Source organism: Pogona vitticeps, chromosome 1 (assembly GCF_051106095.1).
Source record: "Pogona vitticeps strain Pit_001003342236 chromosome 1, PviZW2.1, whole genome shotgun sequence".
NCBI classification, from domain to species: Eukaryota; Metazoa; Chordata; class Lepidosauria; order Squamata; family Agamidae; genus Pogona; species Pogona vitticeps.
Window position 1 is genome coordinate 149,133,922 of NC_135783.1, and position 18,154 is coordinate 149,152,075.

At 43.1% G+C, this 18,154-nt stretch overlaps 1 protein-coding gene across 2 annotated transcripts; it reads left to right on the forward strand.

Annotated features, from left to right (window-relative positions):
- The first annotated feature begins 1,802 nt into the window (after window positions 1-1,802).
- Window positions 1,803-17,695, forward strand: CRLS1 (cardiolipin synthase 1). Of its 2 annotated transcripts, XR_012088241.2 has the most exons (8): window positions 1,868-2,463; window positions 5,723-5,860; window positions 6,671-6,800; window positions 8,019-8,104; window positions 11,560-11,628; window positions 13,668-13,759; window positions 15,000-15,240; window positions 15,363-17,695. XR_012088241.2 is itself a non-coding variant. In XM_073003039.2 (7 exons), the coding sequence occupies exons 1-7, from the start codon at window positions 1,999-2,001 to the stop codon at window positions 15,085-15,087; spliced, it is 1,068 nt and encodes a 355-aa protein (XP_072859140.2). In that variant the 5' UTR covers window positions 1,803-1,998; the 3' UTR covers window positions 15,088-17,695. The 2 variants fall into 2 exon arrangements, 1 of the variants encoding a protein (XP_072859140.2); XM_073003039.2 differs by having other exon boundaries at window positions 1,803-2,463; window positions 15,000-17,695.
- The last annotated feature ends 459 nt before the right edge of the window (window positions 17,696-18,154 follow it).

Sequence of the window (18,154 nt, forward strand, 5' to 3'; positions counted from 1 at the left end):
GGCACTATTTGATCTATTTCCTTTGTTTTTTCCATCTTGAATGATTAATTATTTTTGGATATTGATGTTATTTTAATCTGTTTATTTTGTTTCATGTATGCCGCCCATACTAGTCGAATGACTTGATGGGTGAGATATAAATATATTAAATAAATAAATTCCTGTGTAAGGAATGAAAAAAAGTCTTCTTGCTCAGTGGGACGTCCCCATTCCCTCCCATTCCACAGCTTGCTGCAAGATGGTCAACATTGTGGTTAGTGAGGCAGGCTTACATTCGGGGCTCATCTACACATTATATGTGCAAACAGGCAAGCACTCCTGCTCCTAGACTGCAAGAAAGTATTGGGAGCCAGGATGTTGCTGAAGAGAAATGCTAGCAACCATTCCTTCTCCCTCTAAATGTTGCTTCCATCCAGGATTCTAAAGCCTGTTTCAAGATCTTCATAGGTAGACTCTGGACCAGTGCATTCATACAAGTGAGTATGTGTCCCTCCCTTTTAGATTAGGCATCCTTCAGTAACGTGCTCTGAATAGGAACAGCATCTAGTGTGGCTGAGAAGGCTAATTTGAGAGTGACAATCCCTTCCATGCTGAAGACAAATACAATCTGTCCCCTGTCCAGCTACCTAATTTTGTTGGTTTCGGGAGTGCCTCTTTGCCTTGGCCTGCTGGACAAGTGTCTCTTCAAAATTTAAGAACAAGAAAAAGGACAAAATAAAAGGCATCACCTTCTCTCGCATCTCAGTTTTAACAATCTAATTTTGGCTGTAAATTTCCCTTCATTCATGGTGACATTTGACAAACAGCAAGCCCAGGGCAAGCCCTATTTATGAAAATAGTTTCTGTGGGCAAAGATGGACACTAGTTTGGGGAGGATCTTCTATAAAAATCATGTGGCTCCACAAGAATCCATGCTTCAGATCCATGTTTTTCTGCCACTGCAAAGTCATGTGTTGAAGAATTAAAGATTTTATGTATTTAATCTGTGGGCACAGACGGGGCTTATAACTGGATAGTGGCTTGGGCAGGATCCTACAAGAAAATCATGTGCATCCATGAGGATCTATGCCTCAGATCCATGTTTCTGCTCTACTACCATGTTATGCACCAAAGGACCCATGATTTCTGTGTTGTAATCTGTGGGCGCAGGACGGGATCTATGATCTGATGGTGGTTTAGAGAGGATTCCATCTAAAAATCATAAGATATAATATGGATCTGTGATATGAATCAATGTTTTTTGTCACTGCAAAGCCATGTGCCAAAGGATCCATGATTTCTGTGGTGCTGTCCATGGGCATGAGATCTATGATTTGAGGGTGGTTTGGCAGGGATGTCACATAAAAATCATATGAAATCATACGGATCCATTCTTGATTTCATGGATCCACCTTTTACCCACACCCCAAGGGAGAAGTGTATAAAACTACCAATTCCAGGATGTCACAAGATACAGCAAGTAAGATGGTGTAACTGCAGCTGAGTTACCAAATAGTGTACTGTATAGGCAACGAAGCACGGTTAGCGAAAGCAGCACTATTTGAGTTATTATTAAAGATAATGGAAACTTTCAATTGCCGGCTGTAAAAAGTATATAGGAGCAACCAAGAAGTCAGATCAACTGAACGATGATGAAAACCGGAACGACGTCTTGACTCTTTACTGATCTTTCCCAGTTACATTCCCCCTCAGGGAAATGGAAAGACCCACCTTTTTTCTCTCCCGCCCTCCCCAGCTCTGGGCAAAAACTCGCCTGCCTCTTTAACACGGAAAGACCCTTGCCGTAAAGCGCAGCGGCGATGTCGCAAAAGGCACGTCGGCCCCCCGGCCGTGAAGCGAAGGGAATCCCTCAGGCGGGCGAAGTTGAATGGAGGAGGGCGAGCGGGAGGGCACCGGCGGGGGGAGCCCAGAGGAGAGGGGCGTGCCTTTGCCCTCCGCCTCCGGCGGGCGCTCCTAGCAGGCGAAAGAGGTCTCCCCCCTCCCGGCAGAGCAGGAGCCATGCTCACCGCGGCCTGGCCGGCCAAAGGCAGCGCCTGCTGCGGCTGGGCGCTCCTGAGGAAAGCGAGCCCGGGGCGGTCCGTCAGAGCCGCCGTAGCAGCGGCGGTGGCAGGAGGCGCGAGGTGGGGCGCCAGGTCCGGGGGCCAGGGCGCGCGCCTCAGCGACCCACGGGCCGCGCACGCGGCCCCCTCGCGGAGCGGCCTCGCGGCAGCTCACCCCCCTTCGCCGCCGGGCCGGGACCAGGGCCCTCTGGTGCGCCTGCGCTCTCCCGCCGCTGCCGCCGCCGAGGCCAGGTTCGCTTCGGGGTGGGCTCCCTCCGCCGGCAGCCGCCGCCGCTGGAACTCCGGGAGACTGGACCAGCAGCGCCCCTCATCCTCCGGCCGGGATGGCGGGCCCCGGCAGAGCGCCGGGTCGTCGGAACAGGAGAGCGCCGGACAAGCGGACCGACCGGAACGCCATGAACTGGTAGGTGTTTGTGGGGGGGAGCGGGCAAGCCTTCGCCTCCCCAGCAGTCGTTGCGAGTGGTGTGTGGGGGTGCCTGAAAGCTGCTGCCGGTGGTCCCACGGCTGGGAGCGGGGCCAGTGGTGACCATTTTAGGGCATGGAAGGCTTTCCTTTGCCAGAAGGGACTCCCAGGAAGTCCCGGAACCTGGGATGGGCTCGAATAATAATACAGTGGGGTCTTGACTTAAGAACAGCTCGAGTTAAGAACATTTTGACTTAAGAACCGCTCTCATAGGAAAATATTGACTTGACTTAAGTACTTAGATTTGAGTTAAGAACTGAAAAAAAAACCCACGTGGGAGGCAGGGAAAGTGCAAAATGTGAACTTTCAGTTAACTGTTGGCCAGTGAAAAGGGTGCCTGTCTGCTTCCTCACTCCTCCCAGCATTTACAGAGTGGATTGGGAGACAGTCTTCGGACTGCCTGGTACTGCCTGGACTGTATTTTCCCTGCCTTCCCTGAACCTTTCTTGACCTAAGAAAAAAAGAAACAAAATATTCCCCCTCTAGTGGTCGAAGGCGGAATAGCAGCTTCCCATTAGTTTCTATGGACGGAAAAGAGCAGATACGGATCAAATGGTTTTCAATGCATTCCTATGGGAAATGCAGATTTGACCTAAGAACCTTTTGACTTGAGAACCGCCTTCCAATACGGATTAAGTTCTCAAGTCAAGACCCCACTGTAAAGGAACTTTTAATGAGCGATCGTAGGCCATGGCTGATAACATCGCCCGCTTGCACATGGGTAACTTTACACCAAAGGATGTTGGCCCTTGTAAAAACAAACTAGAGCTTGGTAAAAGTACAGATGTCTCAATTCAGAATAATGTCCTTAAAAACAAGTAACATTTGCAAACTATTGCAGTGCCACATTAGGAGGGATCCAGTTACTTGTGAATTCCTATTTTAAGTAAAACGAGTTGGAGTCCATTAAGTCTATTTTTAAATCTCCTTGAATCATGAAAGTGTTTTTAATTAAATAATTTAAGGAGGGCTGCTGAAGTTGTTAGATACTAGGTGCTCCCTGTGATTGATGCAATGAATAGTAAAGATAGAAGGTATAACTATGTTTAGAAGGGTGATTATCCTCTGTATCAACCAACGATAGAAGCAGCACCAACAGTTGCACAAGCAGTTATATTCTCAGAATATTGATTTCACTTAAGTAACTTTTGGCTTCTTCAAAAATAGACAGCTCCTTAGTATCCATTTTAATCCTCCTGGCAAACAGCAACTCTTCCATCCGTTACTGTTTCAGAAGCTCATATAAGGCATGAGAAGAGCATCTTGTAAAGTAGTTTCATCTAATTGTAAAGAGAATTTCTTGGATTGGCCTGAAGTGACCAATCTTTTCAATGTATCCAAATGTGTTTTCCCCCAAATTTGCTTGGCCTCATGCTTTCATTTGAAATTGTAGTCATACAGTCCAAGCACATAGGCAGTGATTGGTTTTGCAGAGATGCAAGGAAACCATATGATAAGTATTCCACAGAATATTGATGTGTTTTTGCCAAGGAACTCATGGGTAGAATGATATATGGACGTAATTTTAAAAATAGGGAAAAAAATTAAAAAGAAAATAAGGAGCAGATACTGTAAAAGGTAAAGGTTCCTTTTGACATTGTTAGTCCAGTCATGTCCGAATCTAGGGGGCGGTGCTCATCCCGTTTTCAAACCATAGAGCCAGTGCTTGTCCAAAGACAGTTTCCATTTTCACATGGACAGCGTGACTAGGGAACGCCATTTTACCTTCCCACCGAAGTGGTACCTATTTATCTACTTGCATTTGCATGCTTTCGAACTGCTAGGTTGGCGAGTAGCTGGGACAAAGCGACGGGAGCTCACTCCGTTGCGTGGATTCAATCTTACGACAGCTTGGTCTTCTGACTCTGCAGCACACAGGCTTCTGCGGTTTAGCCTGCAGCGCCACCACGTCTCTTCCAGATACTGTATACATGTATAAGTCAATAAATTTAGGTCTTAAAATTGATCTTAAAAACCTGGGTTGACTTATATGTGAGTGTATGTGGCCTTTTCTGATCTGCACAGTGCGTTTTTCTGTGTAGATTGAAGGGAAGGAAGCTCAGTATGGAATGGACCATTCAATTCTATTGCAGCACCTTCAGGTGTTTTTGTAGCAACACCAGCCCGGCAGGGACATCCAGACAGGGGAGGCAGGGTCTCAGGAAACCCAAAACAAGTTAAAAAACTAAAGCACAACAAGCAAAAAGAAAAACTAATTTGCTTTTCTGTATCACTCATTTCTTCTCCAGCACAGTCAGCGAGTTAAGCTCCACACATAGACACATATCACTATATAGATAGAAGCCACTGGCAGCTGACTCACTACATTCATGGCTTGTTTTCTGTAAAAACAGTTAGGATGCCTGCATCAGCAATCACTGGGGAGGCAGCAGACAGAGTTGCTTCTGTTCTGTTCTGAGAAAGCCAGAAAAACAGGGAGCCTGTGGGAAGGGCCCGGCTCATGCTGCTTGGGTATTTAATCGATTCAGTTAGCAGGGCCTCCCACAAACCCTTGGGGCTCACCTTCTCACAGATTTCAGTTTGTGGTCCTTTTCAAATTGCCAGGGGCCCCAGGCCCTTGTTGAGAATGGCTGTAAGGGAGAGGCTTTGCTCATATGCTCTCTTCTGATGCCTGAAAGGGTACTGTGTGTGCCTTGGAACTACTCTGATGCTATGCTAAGATGTTTAATTTTATTTTATTGTGTGGTATTTTAAGTATTTGAACTTTGTCTCAGAATCATATTTTCCTTCAAGTATTTTTTGAAATGTTTCTTTGCAGCTTTTTGTCTTTTTATCTATTTTGCTTCCTTTAATAAACTATAAACTCTTTAACCAGCTCCGAGTTTTGACTTGGAGAGTTTTTGGTACTATAATCAGGTCTGGAAGAAGTGCCAAGTCTGAATAGACTGGAGTGATGACGAGCCACCAGTGTTAGACAGGGGCCATTGCCATCATCATAGCTCACATTCTCCTGGGTTCAACCACCCCAGGATAAGCAGAGTAGTGTGTCTCAGTGGCTAGAGAGGGAGCCGTAACTCGAATACCATCACATCTAGTTTGATCCTCAGTGTTCTTCCTAGCAAGGAAAGGAAATGCACTCCCTGCATTAAAGGGACATTCCTCACTTTTTATTGCCAAAACAGATTGAATTGAGATAGTAGTGGATTTTTGAAAAAGTCATCTATGTTTACTTTTCCAGTATGAAAATCCATGGACAATTCCTAATTTTCTTTCAATGGCAAGGATCGGTCTGGCACCAGTTTTGGGCTACTTAATAGTTGAAGAAGATTTTAATATTGCATTGGGTGTGTTTGCTCTGGCTGGCATAACAGATCTGGTAAGCATTTTTTGTAATAAAATATTTGACTTATTTGTTTGATTCACAGTTTGTTATGTAAACCGAATACTCTTTCTCTGAAATGTAGTGGTAAGTTGCAACTAGAGTAGGGCCATTGAATCAGTGGAGTTGATTCACTATGAATCAATGATCCTAATCTAATTATGACTTGCTACTGATTTCAACCCTTAATACCTGAAATCCTATTTGTGCAACTCTGCCACAAATATCATCAGTGTCAATTTGTTGTAATTAAAGGTTTCCCAGTTTCTGTCACAGATTCCTGGCAATGAAAGAAATTCCATGGGAACTTTGGGACAGATAGAGGAAATGTTTAATTTCTGAAAAAAATCACTTTTGCTGCTGCTGATGTCATCAGTCCTGCTTGGACAAGTTGCACCAACAGGCCAATATAAGTTTTTAATAACTACTTCTAAGTTTTGATAACATGCTTATAACCTCTGCCTATTTTCTAAGATGATTTGGGAGGAAAGGTATTATTCTTTTTTCCAGGATGGTTTTTAATAGGCACATTAGATTTTTCTAGCTTGTTATACCACTCTGCAACTTTTGTTCTAGTTGTACCAGTCAAAATGTGTATTATACTGCCTTGTTTTTTTTTTTAATGTGGCTGGCAGTGCACTATTAAAGTACAGCATTCATGTACATATAGAAGTTTTGTGCTCAGGTTTGGTTCGCATACAACATGCCTATGCCATGTAGCTAACCTCTTTTGAAAATGCAGAGACTTTCCAGAGCATTAAAAAGGCTTGCTTTTTACCTGGCTGACTGCTAAATTTATATTTTCAGTTGGATGGCTTTATTGCACGAAACTGGGCCAACCAAAAATCTGTTTTAGGGAGCGCCTTGGACCCCCTGGCTGATAAACTTCTTATCAGTATCCTGTATGTTAGCTTGACATGTGCAAATCTTATTCCAGGTAAGCAAAGTAGCTTCGTTTCAAATGATGACTGTAGAATGGCTATTTGTGGTTATAAAGCTGCCCTGAGTAGACTTTGTCTAGAAGGTGCGGGATAAAAATCTAATAAAAAATAAAAATAAATAAATAAGCAGTAGAAGCATTTTTATTTTATTTTTTGTCAATAGTTATCACTTTCTAATTTGCTCTCAAAATTCAGTAACTGGACAAAGTGACCCCATGGCTTGTTTTAGTCATGATTTTTGCTATATTTTATTGAAAATTATATTTTTAAAAAAATATGTTGATTGTATTTGCTCTTTATTGAATTAATTTCACTAAGTTTATTTTCATGTCTGAGCTGGCTACATCTTTGGGTTCTCCTGATAAGAATAAATGATCTTAAGTGGTGGGTGGTTTTCCCTGAAAGAATTGCAACCTTCACTTTTTAATGAATGGTTTCAGAGCTGTTAGAAAAGAACTACAGTGCACACCCTTGTCTCTGAGGAAGTCCCAGTGAGCTCAGTGGGTCTTTTTTCTGAGAAGATAGGTACAGGATAGCATTGTTACTTTGTAATATCCAGCCTGTCTGGATGTAATTCATGGCAACTTAGAAATACTCGAATAAAACAAACCAAGTTAAGAAATCTTGCTGACATCATAGTCTCACTAAGACGACAGATACTTTCATTGTGTAGGAGAGGGAAGAGCTGTGCATAAGAGCTGTACCCTGGGTGATAGGTTGAGCATGTGTTCATTGTATGGCCAAATAACAAGAAAAGATGCTGTTCTTAGCAATTTTTACCTCCTTCCTCTGTCTCTCTCCAGTAGAGTAGGTTCCAACACCACCACCCCCAGGAAAACATATAGTATTGAATGCTATACATAGCATTGTCTCTGGCTCTCTCTAGTGGCTGGTTGTGGTAAATACATCATGATAATACATATAAATGTGTATTTCTTTGTTTTTAATTTAATATTTTCAGGCAGCAGATAAGTGAACTCCACAGATGTTGATCCAGAAGATAGAGGGAGTCTGTTTTAAGCTTATGTGGCCAGCAAACTGTGTACTGCCAGTTTAGATTAAATAAATGAAAACAAGGCTTTCTCCCCCTTTCTCCTCCTTTCTTTGTGTTTTAATGGATTTTTGGTTTGATGTGTATGGATATATAATGGATTTTAATTATTTCTCTCTCTGTGTATGTAAAGCTATTTAAAATAATTTCATCTTTCCCCCAGTTCCTCTTACGTCTATCGTCATTTTAAGGGATGCTGCGTTAATTGCTGTTGCTTTTTATGTACGATATAAAACTCTCCCTCCACCAGTAAGTATGCAAAAGCCTATTTGACTATTTAGTCCTAAGCATTTTTTTTTTGGTACAAATAAGAGATATGTAACTGGTCTATGGATCACAAACAGTGTACCTTGAGAGCTCAACATGCCACGGTTAGAGCAAGGATGGGGAGCTTGTGGGACTTGGGCTCCCTCTCACATATGCTCCAGTTAGCACAGCCAGTGGCTATGGATCATGGAACTATAGTCCAGTAAGCTATTAGGTTCCCCAGGTTCCCCAACCTGTGAATTTAAATGTGTGTGTGTTTTTTTTTTAAAGTTGCACTTTGGTGTCTGAAAAGAGTTGCTGTGGTTTTACAATAACTTCAAAGTTGCATTTTGTTATTAAGTGTCTGTTGAAAGCTCTGTAGTCCGATTATGGTTGTTTCCTTGGAATTTCATTTTGATTTTTAAAAATAATTTGACTCTCCTTTGCTTGGGTCCGTTCCCCGGATTTTTGCAGTTCTACCCTCTGCAAGTTCATTTCCCACCCATCTGATCACTTGGTGTTTCCATAGGGGGAGTTCTTCTAAATACAGCCCTCTTCGTTCAGCCTTTTGCTATTCTTTCTATACTTAGTCCTTGGATGACTCACTATATTCCGTAACTTTTGATACCATCACCTGTACACTAAAACATCCACCTCTGTCTCTCCATCCCAGATTATGTGCCACCATTAAATCTCAAATCCCTCCATGTTAGATAAGGGAGGCCAATTTTAGTGGCTCCAAGAGACAGTTTACCCTTAGGAACCAACTCTGAGCTGCCTCTCCAGCCAAATGACCAAAATTAAGCAGCAACTGGGAAAAGTCCTTTAAATTGGCATCTTCTGCTTCCTTTTGTTCCTCATATCTCATCTGTCTTCTGCAAATCAGATCATTCTCTGCCCCTTTTTTTGTAGCCTGACAAAAACAGGATTTTTCCTCCCTGTATCCCCTAGTAAAAAACTCTGGTCAATGCTTGGGTAACTTTTGCCTTGACTGCTGCAATTTTTTTCCTCCTCTGGTCTGCCACTGTTTTCACTTGGTCCAGTCCTGCCCATCCAGGATGGTTCAACGTCTGTTGCTCTGGCCAGTTAACACACTACGTTAAGTTCCCACTCTTAGCTTCCTGCTATCTTCTGGCTTCAAAACCCTCCATGATCTGGTCCTCTATATCCCTCTGGTATCCCAACATATTTATTCCTGCAACTATTGGCTTGTCCCAACCATACAGAGTCTACTCTATGAAATGGCTTTGCCGTTTCTCTCTTTTTGCATTATGTCTCTTTGTGTCTGGAAACTATTACTCAGAATGCTAGTTCAGCTCATGGAACCTGTACCTTGTCCTTATTCTATTGTGGCTTCTCCCAATGTGGTGCATCCCAGATGTTTTGGAAGACTCCACCTATATCTCCTGACCCTGCTGGCTGGAATATTAGGGGTTGTAGCCAAAATATCTAGAAGGCATCGGGTTGAGGAATTGTAACTAAGTCACAGTACATTTAATTGAAGTACAGTGGTGCCTCGTTTAACAAGTGCCCCGGTTAACGATGAATTCGCATAGCGATGGCAAAAAAGCAATCTCTTTTGCCATCGCTTTGCGATGTTGCCTATGGGGAAAAATCGCTTTGCGATGTTTTCCCCATGGGCCCCATTTTCCCCCAGCTGAGTGGCGGGAGCCTCCAAAGGACCGCTCCCGCTGCTCAGCTGGGGGAAAATGCCGGTGGTAGCCTCGGAAGGACCCTTCCGAAGGGTCGTTCCAAGGCCACTGCCGGGATTCCCCTTCGGAGGGGGCATTTTCCCCTAGCTGAGCAGGAGCCCCGCTGCTCAGCTGGGGGAAAATGCCGGCGGTAGCCTCGGAAGGACCCTTCCGAAGGGTCCTTCTGAGGCCACCGCCGGGATTCCCCTTCGGATGCCTAAAAGGCATCCGGACCGCCGCCGCCGCTTGTATCCCCCCCGCGGCCGGCTACCCCCGCCATGGTCGGACTCTCAGGAGTCCGACCATGGATGGGGTAGCCGGCCGCAGCGTGGATCCAAGCCGCGGCGGCAGGGGTCCGGATGCCTATCAGGCATCTGGGGCTAGGATCTGCCCCCCGGCCGGTTCCCTTCCATGGTCGGACTCTCAGGAGTCCGGCCATGAATGGGGTAACCGGCCGGGAGGCGGATCCAAGCCCCACCGCCACCGCCGCCGCTTGGAACCGCCCCCCGGCCGGTTCCCCTTGCATGGTCGGATCCGACCGTGCAAGGGGAACCGGCCGGGGGCCGGATCCAAGCGGCGGCAGCGGCAGCGGTAGGAGCTTGGATTCTCCCCCCGGCCGGTTACCCCATCCATGGCTGGACTCCAGAGAGTCCGACCATGGAAGGGAAAGCCGGCCGGGGGGAGAATCCAAGCAGCGGCGGCGGCGGTAGGAGCTTGGATCCGGCCCCCGGCCGGTTCCCCTTGCATGGTCAGATCAGACCAAGCAAGGGGAACCGGCCGGGGGCCGGATCCAAGCCCCTACCGCCGCCGCCGCTTGGATTCGCCCCCCGGCCAGTTCCCCTTGCATGGTCAGATCAGACCAAGCAAGGGGAACCGGTCGGGGGCCGGATCCAAGCGGCGGCGGCGGTGGTAGGAGCTTTGATCCGGCCGCCAGCCGGTTCCCCTTGCATGATCAGATCAGACCAAGCAAGGGGAACCGGCCGGGGGCCGGATCAAAGCCCCTACCGCTGCCGCCGCTTGGATTCGCCTGGAAGCCATTCGGACACCCCCTACCCTGTCCCCGCCGCCGCTGAGAGCCTTCCGAGCTCTCAAAGGGCTTTCTCCAATGTGTGGCGGGGAAGCCCTTTGAGAGCTCGGAAGGCAAATGTTGGCGGTCGGCGGTGGCTTTGGGATCCATCCAAAGCCACCGCCGACTGCCGATATTTTCCCCCAGCTGAGCGGCGGGGCTTTGAAGCTCCCGCCACTCAGCTGGGGGAAAATGCCATTTTCGGTCAGCTGGTCGGCGGTTCTAAAATGGCCGACCGGCTGTGCTGCCTCGCTTTAGAGGCACCGAAAATGGCCGCCCCTATGGAGGAACATCGCTGAACGGTGAGTTTATCCTCCATAGGAACACATTAAACAAAGTTTAATGTGTTCCTATGGCTTTTTTAATTCCGTTCAGTGATGTTTTCGCATAGCGACGATTAATCCGGAACGGATTAACGTCGCTATGCGAGGCACCACTGTAATCACATTTCCCTGCCTATTAATATTTCCTTCCATTTTTCCATCTGTGTTCCTTCCCTAGGCCTACTTTAAACTATAAGTCTTTCAGAGAAGGCAGTCCCACCCCCACGTATCATCTACCTAAATAGTGTTAATTAAATACATGCATTGCAAGTTAAGATGGAAAATGATTGTATTGCCCTTTGAGCTGTATTTTATTAGCTTGCATGCTAAGTAGAGTTTTTTTAAATGTAATAAGGAAGCAAACTTTGTTTTTCACAGAGAACACTTAGTAAATATTTCAATCCATGTTATGCACCTGCTCAGTTAAAGCCAACATTCATCAGCAAGGTAAGATTATCTTACTTTATCAGCTTGCCTCCAGGAGATGTCATTTTGCAACAAGTGAATCACCAGGGGAAAAGCAGAGGTAGATGCAGGAGTGAATTGTCTTACAGCTTTCTTCCTGCTGTCATTCATGAAATAAAACATGAATGAGGATGGTGGTAACTGAATTATAGCCAACCTGCAAGATAATTTTGATAGTGTAGTTCTCTGCCCTGAATGCTGGCACCAGTACGTTACAGAAAAAGTATGAGGGGTTCTTAACTTTGGATGGAAAGTATTGCCATCCTGCATCACCTGCCCCTCCTCCAGTTATTGCTTCTGAGGGAGACAGCAGAGGGAGGGTTTCTATCTGCTGGCCTGTCACTTTGTGCTGTCTCTTTTAACTTCACCTTATGCCTTGAAATAAGGCTAAATGTTGGTTACCCTGGATTTCAAACAAGGTGTAATTTTTTCATATCCTGATTCAGATCTAGTATTTAACTATGTTTTATATTAAAAAGTGACTTCTGCTTTCAGTTTTTAATAAATTTGCATTTCACGTTATGTTCAAACTTCAAAAACGGTGGTTATTTCAAACAGACCAGAATTTGTAACCATAATTCAGTTGTGGTTTTATCATGCCTCACTTTGCTAAGACTTTTTCCCAAGAGGAATTTGGCCTCTTGCAGATGAAGAGATTCAGTGAACAAGGGGAACTTTACAGTTCAGTACCCTCTCAGAGATTTTGGGAAACACAGTAGGTGAAACTAGAGAAAAACAAAGATTCACAACATTGAAGCAAAAGTAGTGCCAGCAACTTAAAGTGGATGCCAGGGAGTGGCAAGCTGAGAGCTATAAATTCTGTGCTTGCGGACTGTTAAGCTTGTGAGAGACAACTGGCAAAGTCAACACTTGCTTGTGACTTTATTTCTGCTAGACAAGACTCCTTGGAACTTCCTGTGATCTGGATTGTCTAGTAGTTCTGTGTCTGCCTGTTGCCCATACAGTTGATAGATTTACTGAACTGGACTCTCAGCTTTGACTCATAGATTGTGAGTGACTGTCCTGCATTTGGAGAAGGACTGACTCAGATGGTGCAGCCCGGACACTTGTTTCCTACAGTCATGTCAGGTTTATTAGCACAATGATGGTTTGCCACTGTTTCTTGAGCTTAGACATAACAGGAAACTGAGGCTGATTCAAAATGGAAAGTGGAGTACAGTGATGCCCCGCTGGACAATTACCCCGCTTGATGAAGAATCTGCTTAATGTTGAAGTTTTTGCAAACGATGTTTAGATGGGGGGGGAATTTCGCTTAATGTTGATCGGATCCCTGTTTCGGGAACCGATTTTTCGCTTTACGACAATCAGCAAACAGCTGATTGTCGGGTTTCAAAATGGCTGCCAGCTGTAGAAAATGGCTCCCCGCTATGATAGGGACGGATTCCTCACATTACAGGCACCAGAAAATGGCCACCATATGGAGGATCTTCACTGGATGAGCAGGTATTTCGCCCATTGGAACGCATTGAACGGTTTTCAATGCGTCTCAATGGGTTTTTTTATTTCGCTTGGCGACGTTTTCACTCTACAGCGATTTCGCTGGAACAAATTAACGTTGTCAAGCAAGGCACCACTGTATTTGACTCTTCTTCCCTTGCTGACCAAGAAGGAGGTGAGGGGTATGAGTAGCATGTGTGCCCTGACCTTGCCGTGGCATGTTCTCTGAATGACAGAATCTGGTTTCACATTTTGTCAAAGTGCTGAGCTGCTACATTTTGTTCTCAGATTCTGTATTTTGATTTTAAGTTGAAACCTTTGTGCTCAGTTCACCTTCCCCATCGTGATGCTATCCAGTTGTTTTATGTTACATCTTCCATGTCCTGGCCAGTATGGGATGATAGGAGTTGTAATCCAAAGCATCTGGAAGGCACCAGGTTAGGTAAGCCTGACTTAGGCTATTGGGGCATTGCCACATAAGTCCTTTTATTTCCTTCTAATTACAGTGGGTCAAAATGACGTTAGTGCTGTATGACTTCAGCTTTCTTTTAATCTTTTACCAGGTGAACACAGTGGTGCAGCTTGCCTTAGTGGCGGCATCCTTAGCAGCTCCAGTGTTCAATTACGTGGACAGTATGTATCTTCAGACATTATGGTATGTGAGCCTTATGATTTTTGTAAGGGAGCAGGGTAATTCAGAAGGAACGTGATAAGAATGTAAAAAGAGAGCTTGGAGCACTTCAGGGGTTCCTGATCTCTAGGGTTGGCACCTGTACGAGAATAGCTTAGAAGCTTGGAGAGGAAGCAACCCAAGTATGGCTTGTCAAATCAAAACAATTAGCCTTAACTTGATTTGCAGCCCAATCCCCTGTGCATTTTCTTTGGAGAAGACTGAATAAAAATACTCCCAGATACAATGTGCATAAAATTGTGGCCTTAGTAATATTGAAATAATGGGGTTACGTATGCATCGACTTGCCTTTCTTTTAGTGCTGAGCTGGTAGTAAGAAAAGATTGAGACATCCTAGAATCAGTCCCACCTTGGAATCACTTCTGCTGTCTGTTTTGCCAATGGCGGTAATGAACTCACAGTTAGCCTTAGCCTCTTTTTGAAGATGCAGAAAGTGAAATGCTACCTCTTCTTCTGCACATGGATGGGATGTAATCTCACTGGCCTATATTATTGTAAGGAATGCCGACAAAATAACATATGGGGGAAATTGCTTTGGATATTCTTAAAGGCTAAATGAATGCTGAGCATTATTTCAGGGAGGTGCATCAAAGCATTTGCTTTGTGTATGGAAAATCCAGAGAGGGAGAGAACACACAGAAGTTCTTATGAATAAAGTTTTAGTTACCACAGCAAAAAAAATGTGTTCTAATCATAAGTGGTGTTCTCATTGCCTTAAATATCATTTAATACAAGGGAACCCTGGTACTTTATAAATTTTAATTGTATTTTAATTGTATTTTAATTGTATTTTAATCATCTTATTGTATTGAATTTTAATTATTGTAAGCCGCCCAGAGACCTCTGGGTAGAGTGGGCGGCATATAAATAAAATAAAATAAAATAAAATAAAATAAAATAAAATAAAATAAAATAAAATAAAAAAATAAATAAATAAATAAATAAATAAATAAATAAATAAATAAATAAATAAATAAATAAATAAATAAATAAATAAATAAATAAATAAATAAATACTTTAGACTGTAGGTTCCCAGATTTTGGCGCCCTGATGTTCTTGAACTACAGCTCCCAGAAACACTTAACTGTTGGCTGTGCTAGCTAGGGCATCTGCAGCCCCAAGTAGTTTGGAAATCACTGCTGTAGGCTTAAGACTTTTCCGTCTTTTTTCATGGAAGCTAATATAATTGTTTCATCCCTGAAGGTGCATCACAGCTTGTACAACAACAGCGTCTGCATACAGTTACTACCATTATGGCCGAAAAATAGTTCAGGTGCTAAACAAAAAATAAACTTCTGCAGAGGAACTGTTCACCTCATGTTTGGTCCATACAGGAATGTTTAACGATGTTGCATTTTAGAGTGTGGATAAAGAACTCTTTTCAATGGGTTTGCCTCATCAAAACCATGTCTTCACGGTGAAGTTCAAATGAAGTTTGGATCATGTAAATATACAGAATTTTCCATGTACTTTTTCAATTTGTTACAAATAAAATATAATTTTTTTACCTTGGTATATTTAAAAATATAAATCACTGATATCGTGTATTTGTCCATTGATTTTCAGAATGCTGCACTTTAAAACAAAACAAAACCAAGGTTGATACAGTACATTCTTCAATACAGCTGGACTGAAATAAAGTTAATTGTGGGGTGCTTGTGACAAGCAGAGGCCAATTCAGTTTCATTATCTGTGAGAAGTGATCCCATCAGTGCAGCAGATGGCATAACATGTAGGTGTAAAGTGGCAGGTAGTAACACTGCTTTGAACACCATGATCCTTAGTTAAGCCTAAAGTATAATTTGGTTTAAGCCATAGATTATATTTTTATATTGTTGCTAGGGGCAGTCAGAATAAAACCTTGAATATCCTTTTGCTCAGTGGTCTGATCCTAGAATTTGCGGTGTTAGCATCTATAAACCTTCAGAAATGGTAATCCTGGTTATGCCAGCACATTGTGTCTGGTGATGTTATTAAGCGACATTGTAGTCATGTCAGTGCAAATCATGAGAATCAAATTTCTGATTTAACAAGTTAACCCTGAGCCCTAGTGAAATGTTTCCTTCATAAATTAGACATAATTATTAAATATGCTGAAATAAGGGGAGGGGAAAGTGCTGTAGCATCATGATTAATAAAGATTTATGAATCAGGATGCCTCTATTTTGAATGTCAGTTCTTGGTGAGAAGCTAACAAGTTAGGCTGCCTCAGCCTTAGGCTTCTAGCCGAAGTAGGGGGATAAACATTATCTTGCAGTTTGGTAAGGTTACAAGAAAATAACTTGTATGAAGGATTTCCAAGAATTGTTACACAAACATGAAGAATTATATTTTTATCAACATGGGGAGGTGATCTATGAAGTCTAAATTCTATTTACATATGTATTTTAAGATATAAGTTTAAGTTCTGTGTAATTTATTTGTATGTCCTTAATTTTTACAGATGAGATGGCTAATGTTTCTTGTTGCTGATGCTCTTAAAACTACCCAGTACGGAATTTTATATAACTGTTATGTGTCAGAGGGAGGAAAACAATAAAGACTTTAGATAGTTAACTAGATGCATGAACTCATGGGACATTTTAGGATGTGATATAGTAAAAGCAAATCCTTTTTCTTTTTGTAACCTGGACATTATTAGGTAACATTGCTGTCATGATAGTTCAAATCTTGAGAATCAGATTTCCAAGTACTGTATGGTGGCCCAGATTCAATACTTTTGCTATACCACAAGCAATAAAACAAAGTGGGAGACACTCGTTACTACAATACTGTTGTCTTGTAGGATGATGAGCAGTCTGCCAGCAGAAAAGGCTGAACAGGATTGAACAAGTTCAGGCATTGTGACTAATGATGAGAGAATATAAACCTCATGGGCAGGATTCTGTTAAACTCCAGTAAGTTGGCAGAAATTTAGGTGACATGTCTGAGTAGCTTCCTGTATGAGCCCTCTGGTTTCTGCAGTTCATCAGGCAGGCAGGCTAAACCGAGGGAAGTGCTCTTTTGAGTTAACCCTTGGCCTGAATCATTGTGCTAATTATCTTACTAGGCTGTACAGGTCAGTTTTAAAATTTCATGTTTAAACTTTTTTAAAAATATGGACAGAAAAACGAAAAAGATTTCACAGGACTATTGGTAGGCACACAAAGCATGTTTTGTGTGTAGTAAACAAGTTCCCAAACTGTACAGGGACGTTAATTTCTGGACATTAATTTCTGCATGTTAGCATCTGCTGCTGTCTCTCCAAAACTACTTGGGAAACAAAGCCTGGTGGAACAGAAGGTGATGGAATTAAAGATGGGCAGGAACTGCTGGTTCAGCAGTTTGTGCCAGTTTGTCCTTTGGATAAACAGGTGTTCGGTGGTTCCCAGCCCTGCCTCATCTGGTGGGTACCCAATCTTTGGCAACCCGGGAGGGGGCAGGGTGGAAAGCTGGGGCACTGCCTTTGAGTGGGCACCCACTGGAGTAGGTGGGGCTGTGAATTGCTGACACCTGTGTGTTCAAAAGATGAACCAGCACAAACCAGCAGTTCATGCCCATCTTGGAATTCTCTATGTGTATGAAAAATTATTAATGATTTTGTTTATGTTTAAAGATGTATAAATGTTATAAAGTATACATTGAAAAGAGTTTTCCTTGATAATTTATGGAATGTCATTGTATTATAAAAAGACATACTTTTCCTGTAGAAAAATGTTGAGGAAAGATGCCCATATTTCATTTTATTAAGATGTAGAATATGAGCTCCATAAAAGCCACTCAGGTAAATTCTTTCAGATGACCAAGTGTAAATGCATATTGGAACATGTAAGAGCATTGAACAATGAATGGTTTCTGCAGGATTGTCCACAGTCTGTGCCTCTGCACTTTCCAAATAAATCTTGTCAGTTCTTTGACTACCTATGGCTAAGTGAGTGGTGTGTGACCCTTTCCAGCTGAACTGTCTCAATTGCTGCTTAATTATCATCTGTACTGTACAGCCATGACCCAGATGTTGCACGAGGGCTTTACCAGTCAAATTTTTTATGCAACATTAAGCGACTGGGGAGAAAGGGAATAAAAATAGAAATAACTGCGCTATGCAAACATTTCTTTTTTCAGTTAACACAAACCAGGTATAGTGAAAATTAGCATATTCAGTATTCTATGCTAAAGCCTCAACAAATGATTCTGATTCATCTACAACAACTTGTTTGAGCTTATCACCTGATACTAATCCAGGCCATTGTTGAGATTTGTTGCACCAGGAGTATCCTAGTGAATCAGAAGTAAGGATTTGATAATATTCAAATAAAAATGCAGTGAAGCATGTAATTATACAGTTTGGTGTTTCCCATACAATGTGCAGAAGCAGAGAC

Excerpts from the sequence above, each read along its gene's own strand:
- CRLS1 (XM_073003039.2), top strand. The coding sequence starts at position 1,999 with ATGCTCACCGCGGCCTGGCCGGCCAAAGGCAGCGCCTGCTGCGGCTGG. Across the intron at positions 11,629-13,667 it reads AGCCAACATTCATCAGCAAG|GTGAACACAGTGGTGCAGCT; the intron begins GTAAGATTATCT and ends ATCTTTTACCAG. Across the intron at positions 13,760-14,999 it reads ATGTATCTTCAGACATTATG|GTGCATCACAGCTTGTACAA; the intron begins GTATGTGAGCCT and ends TCATCCCTGAAG.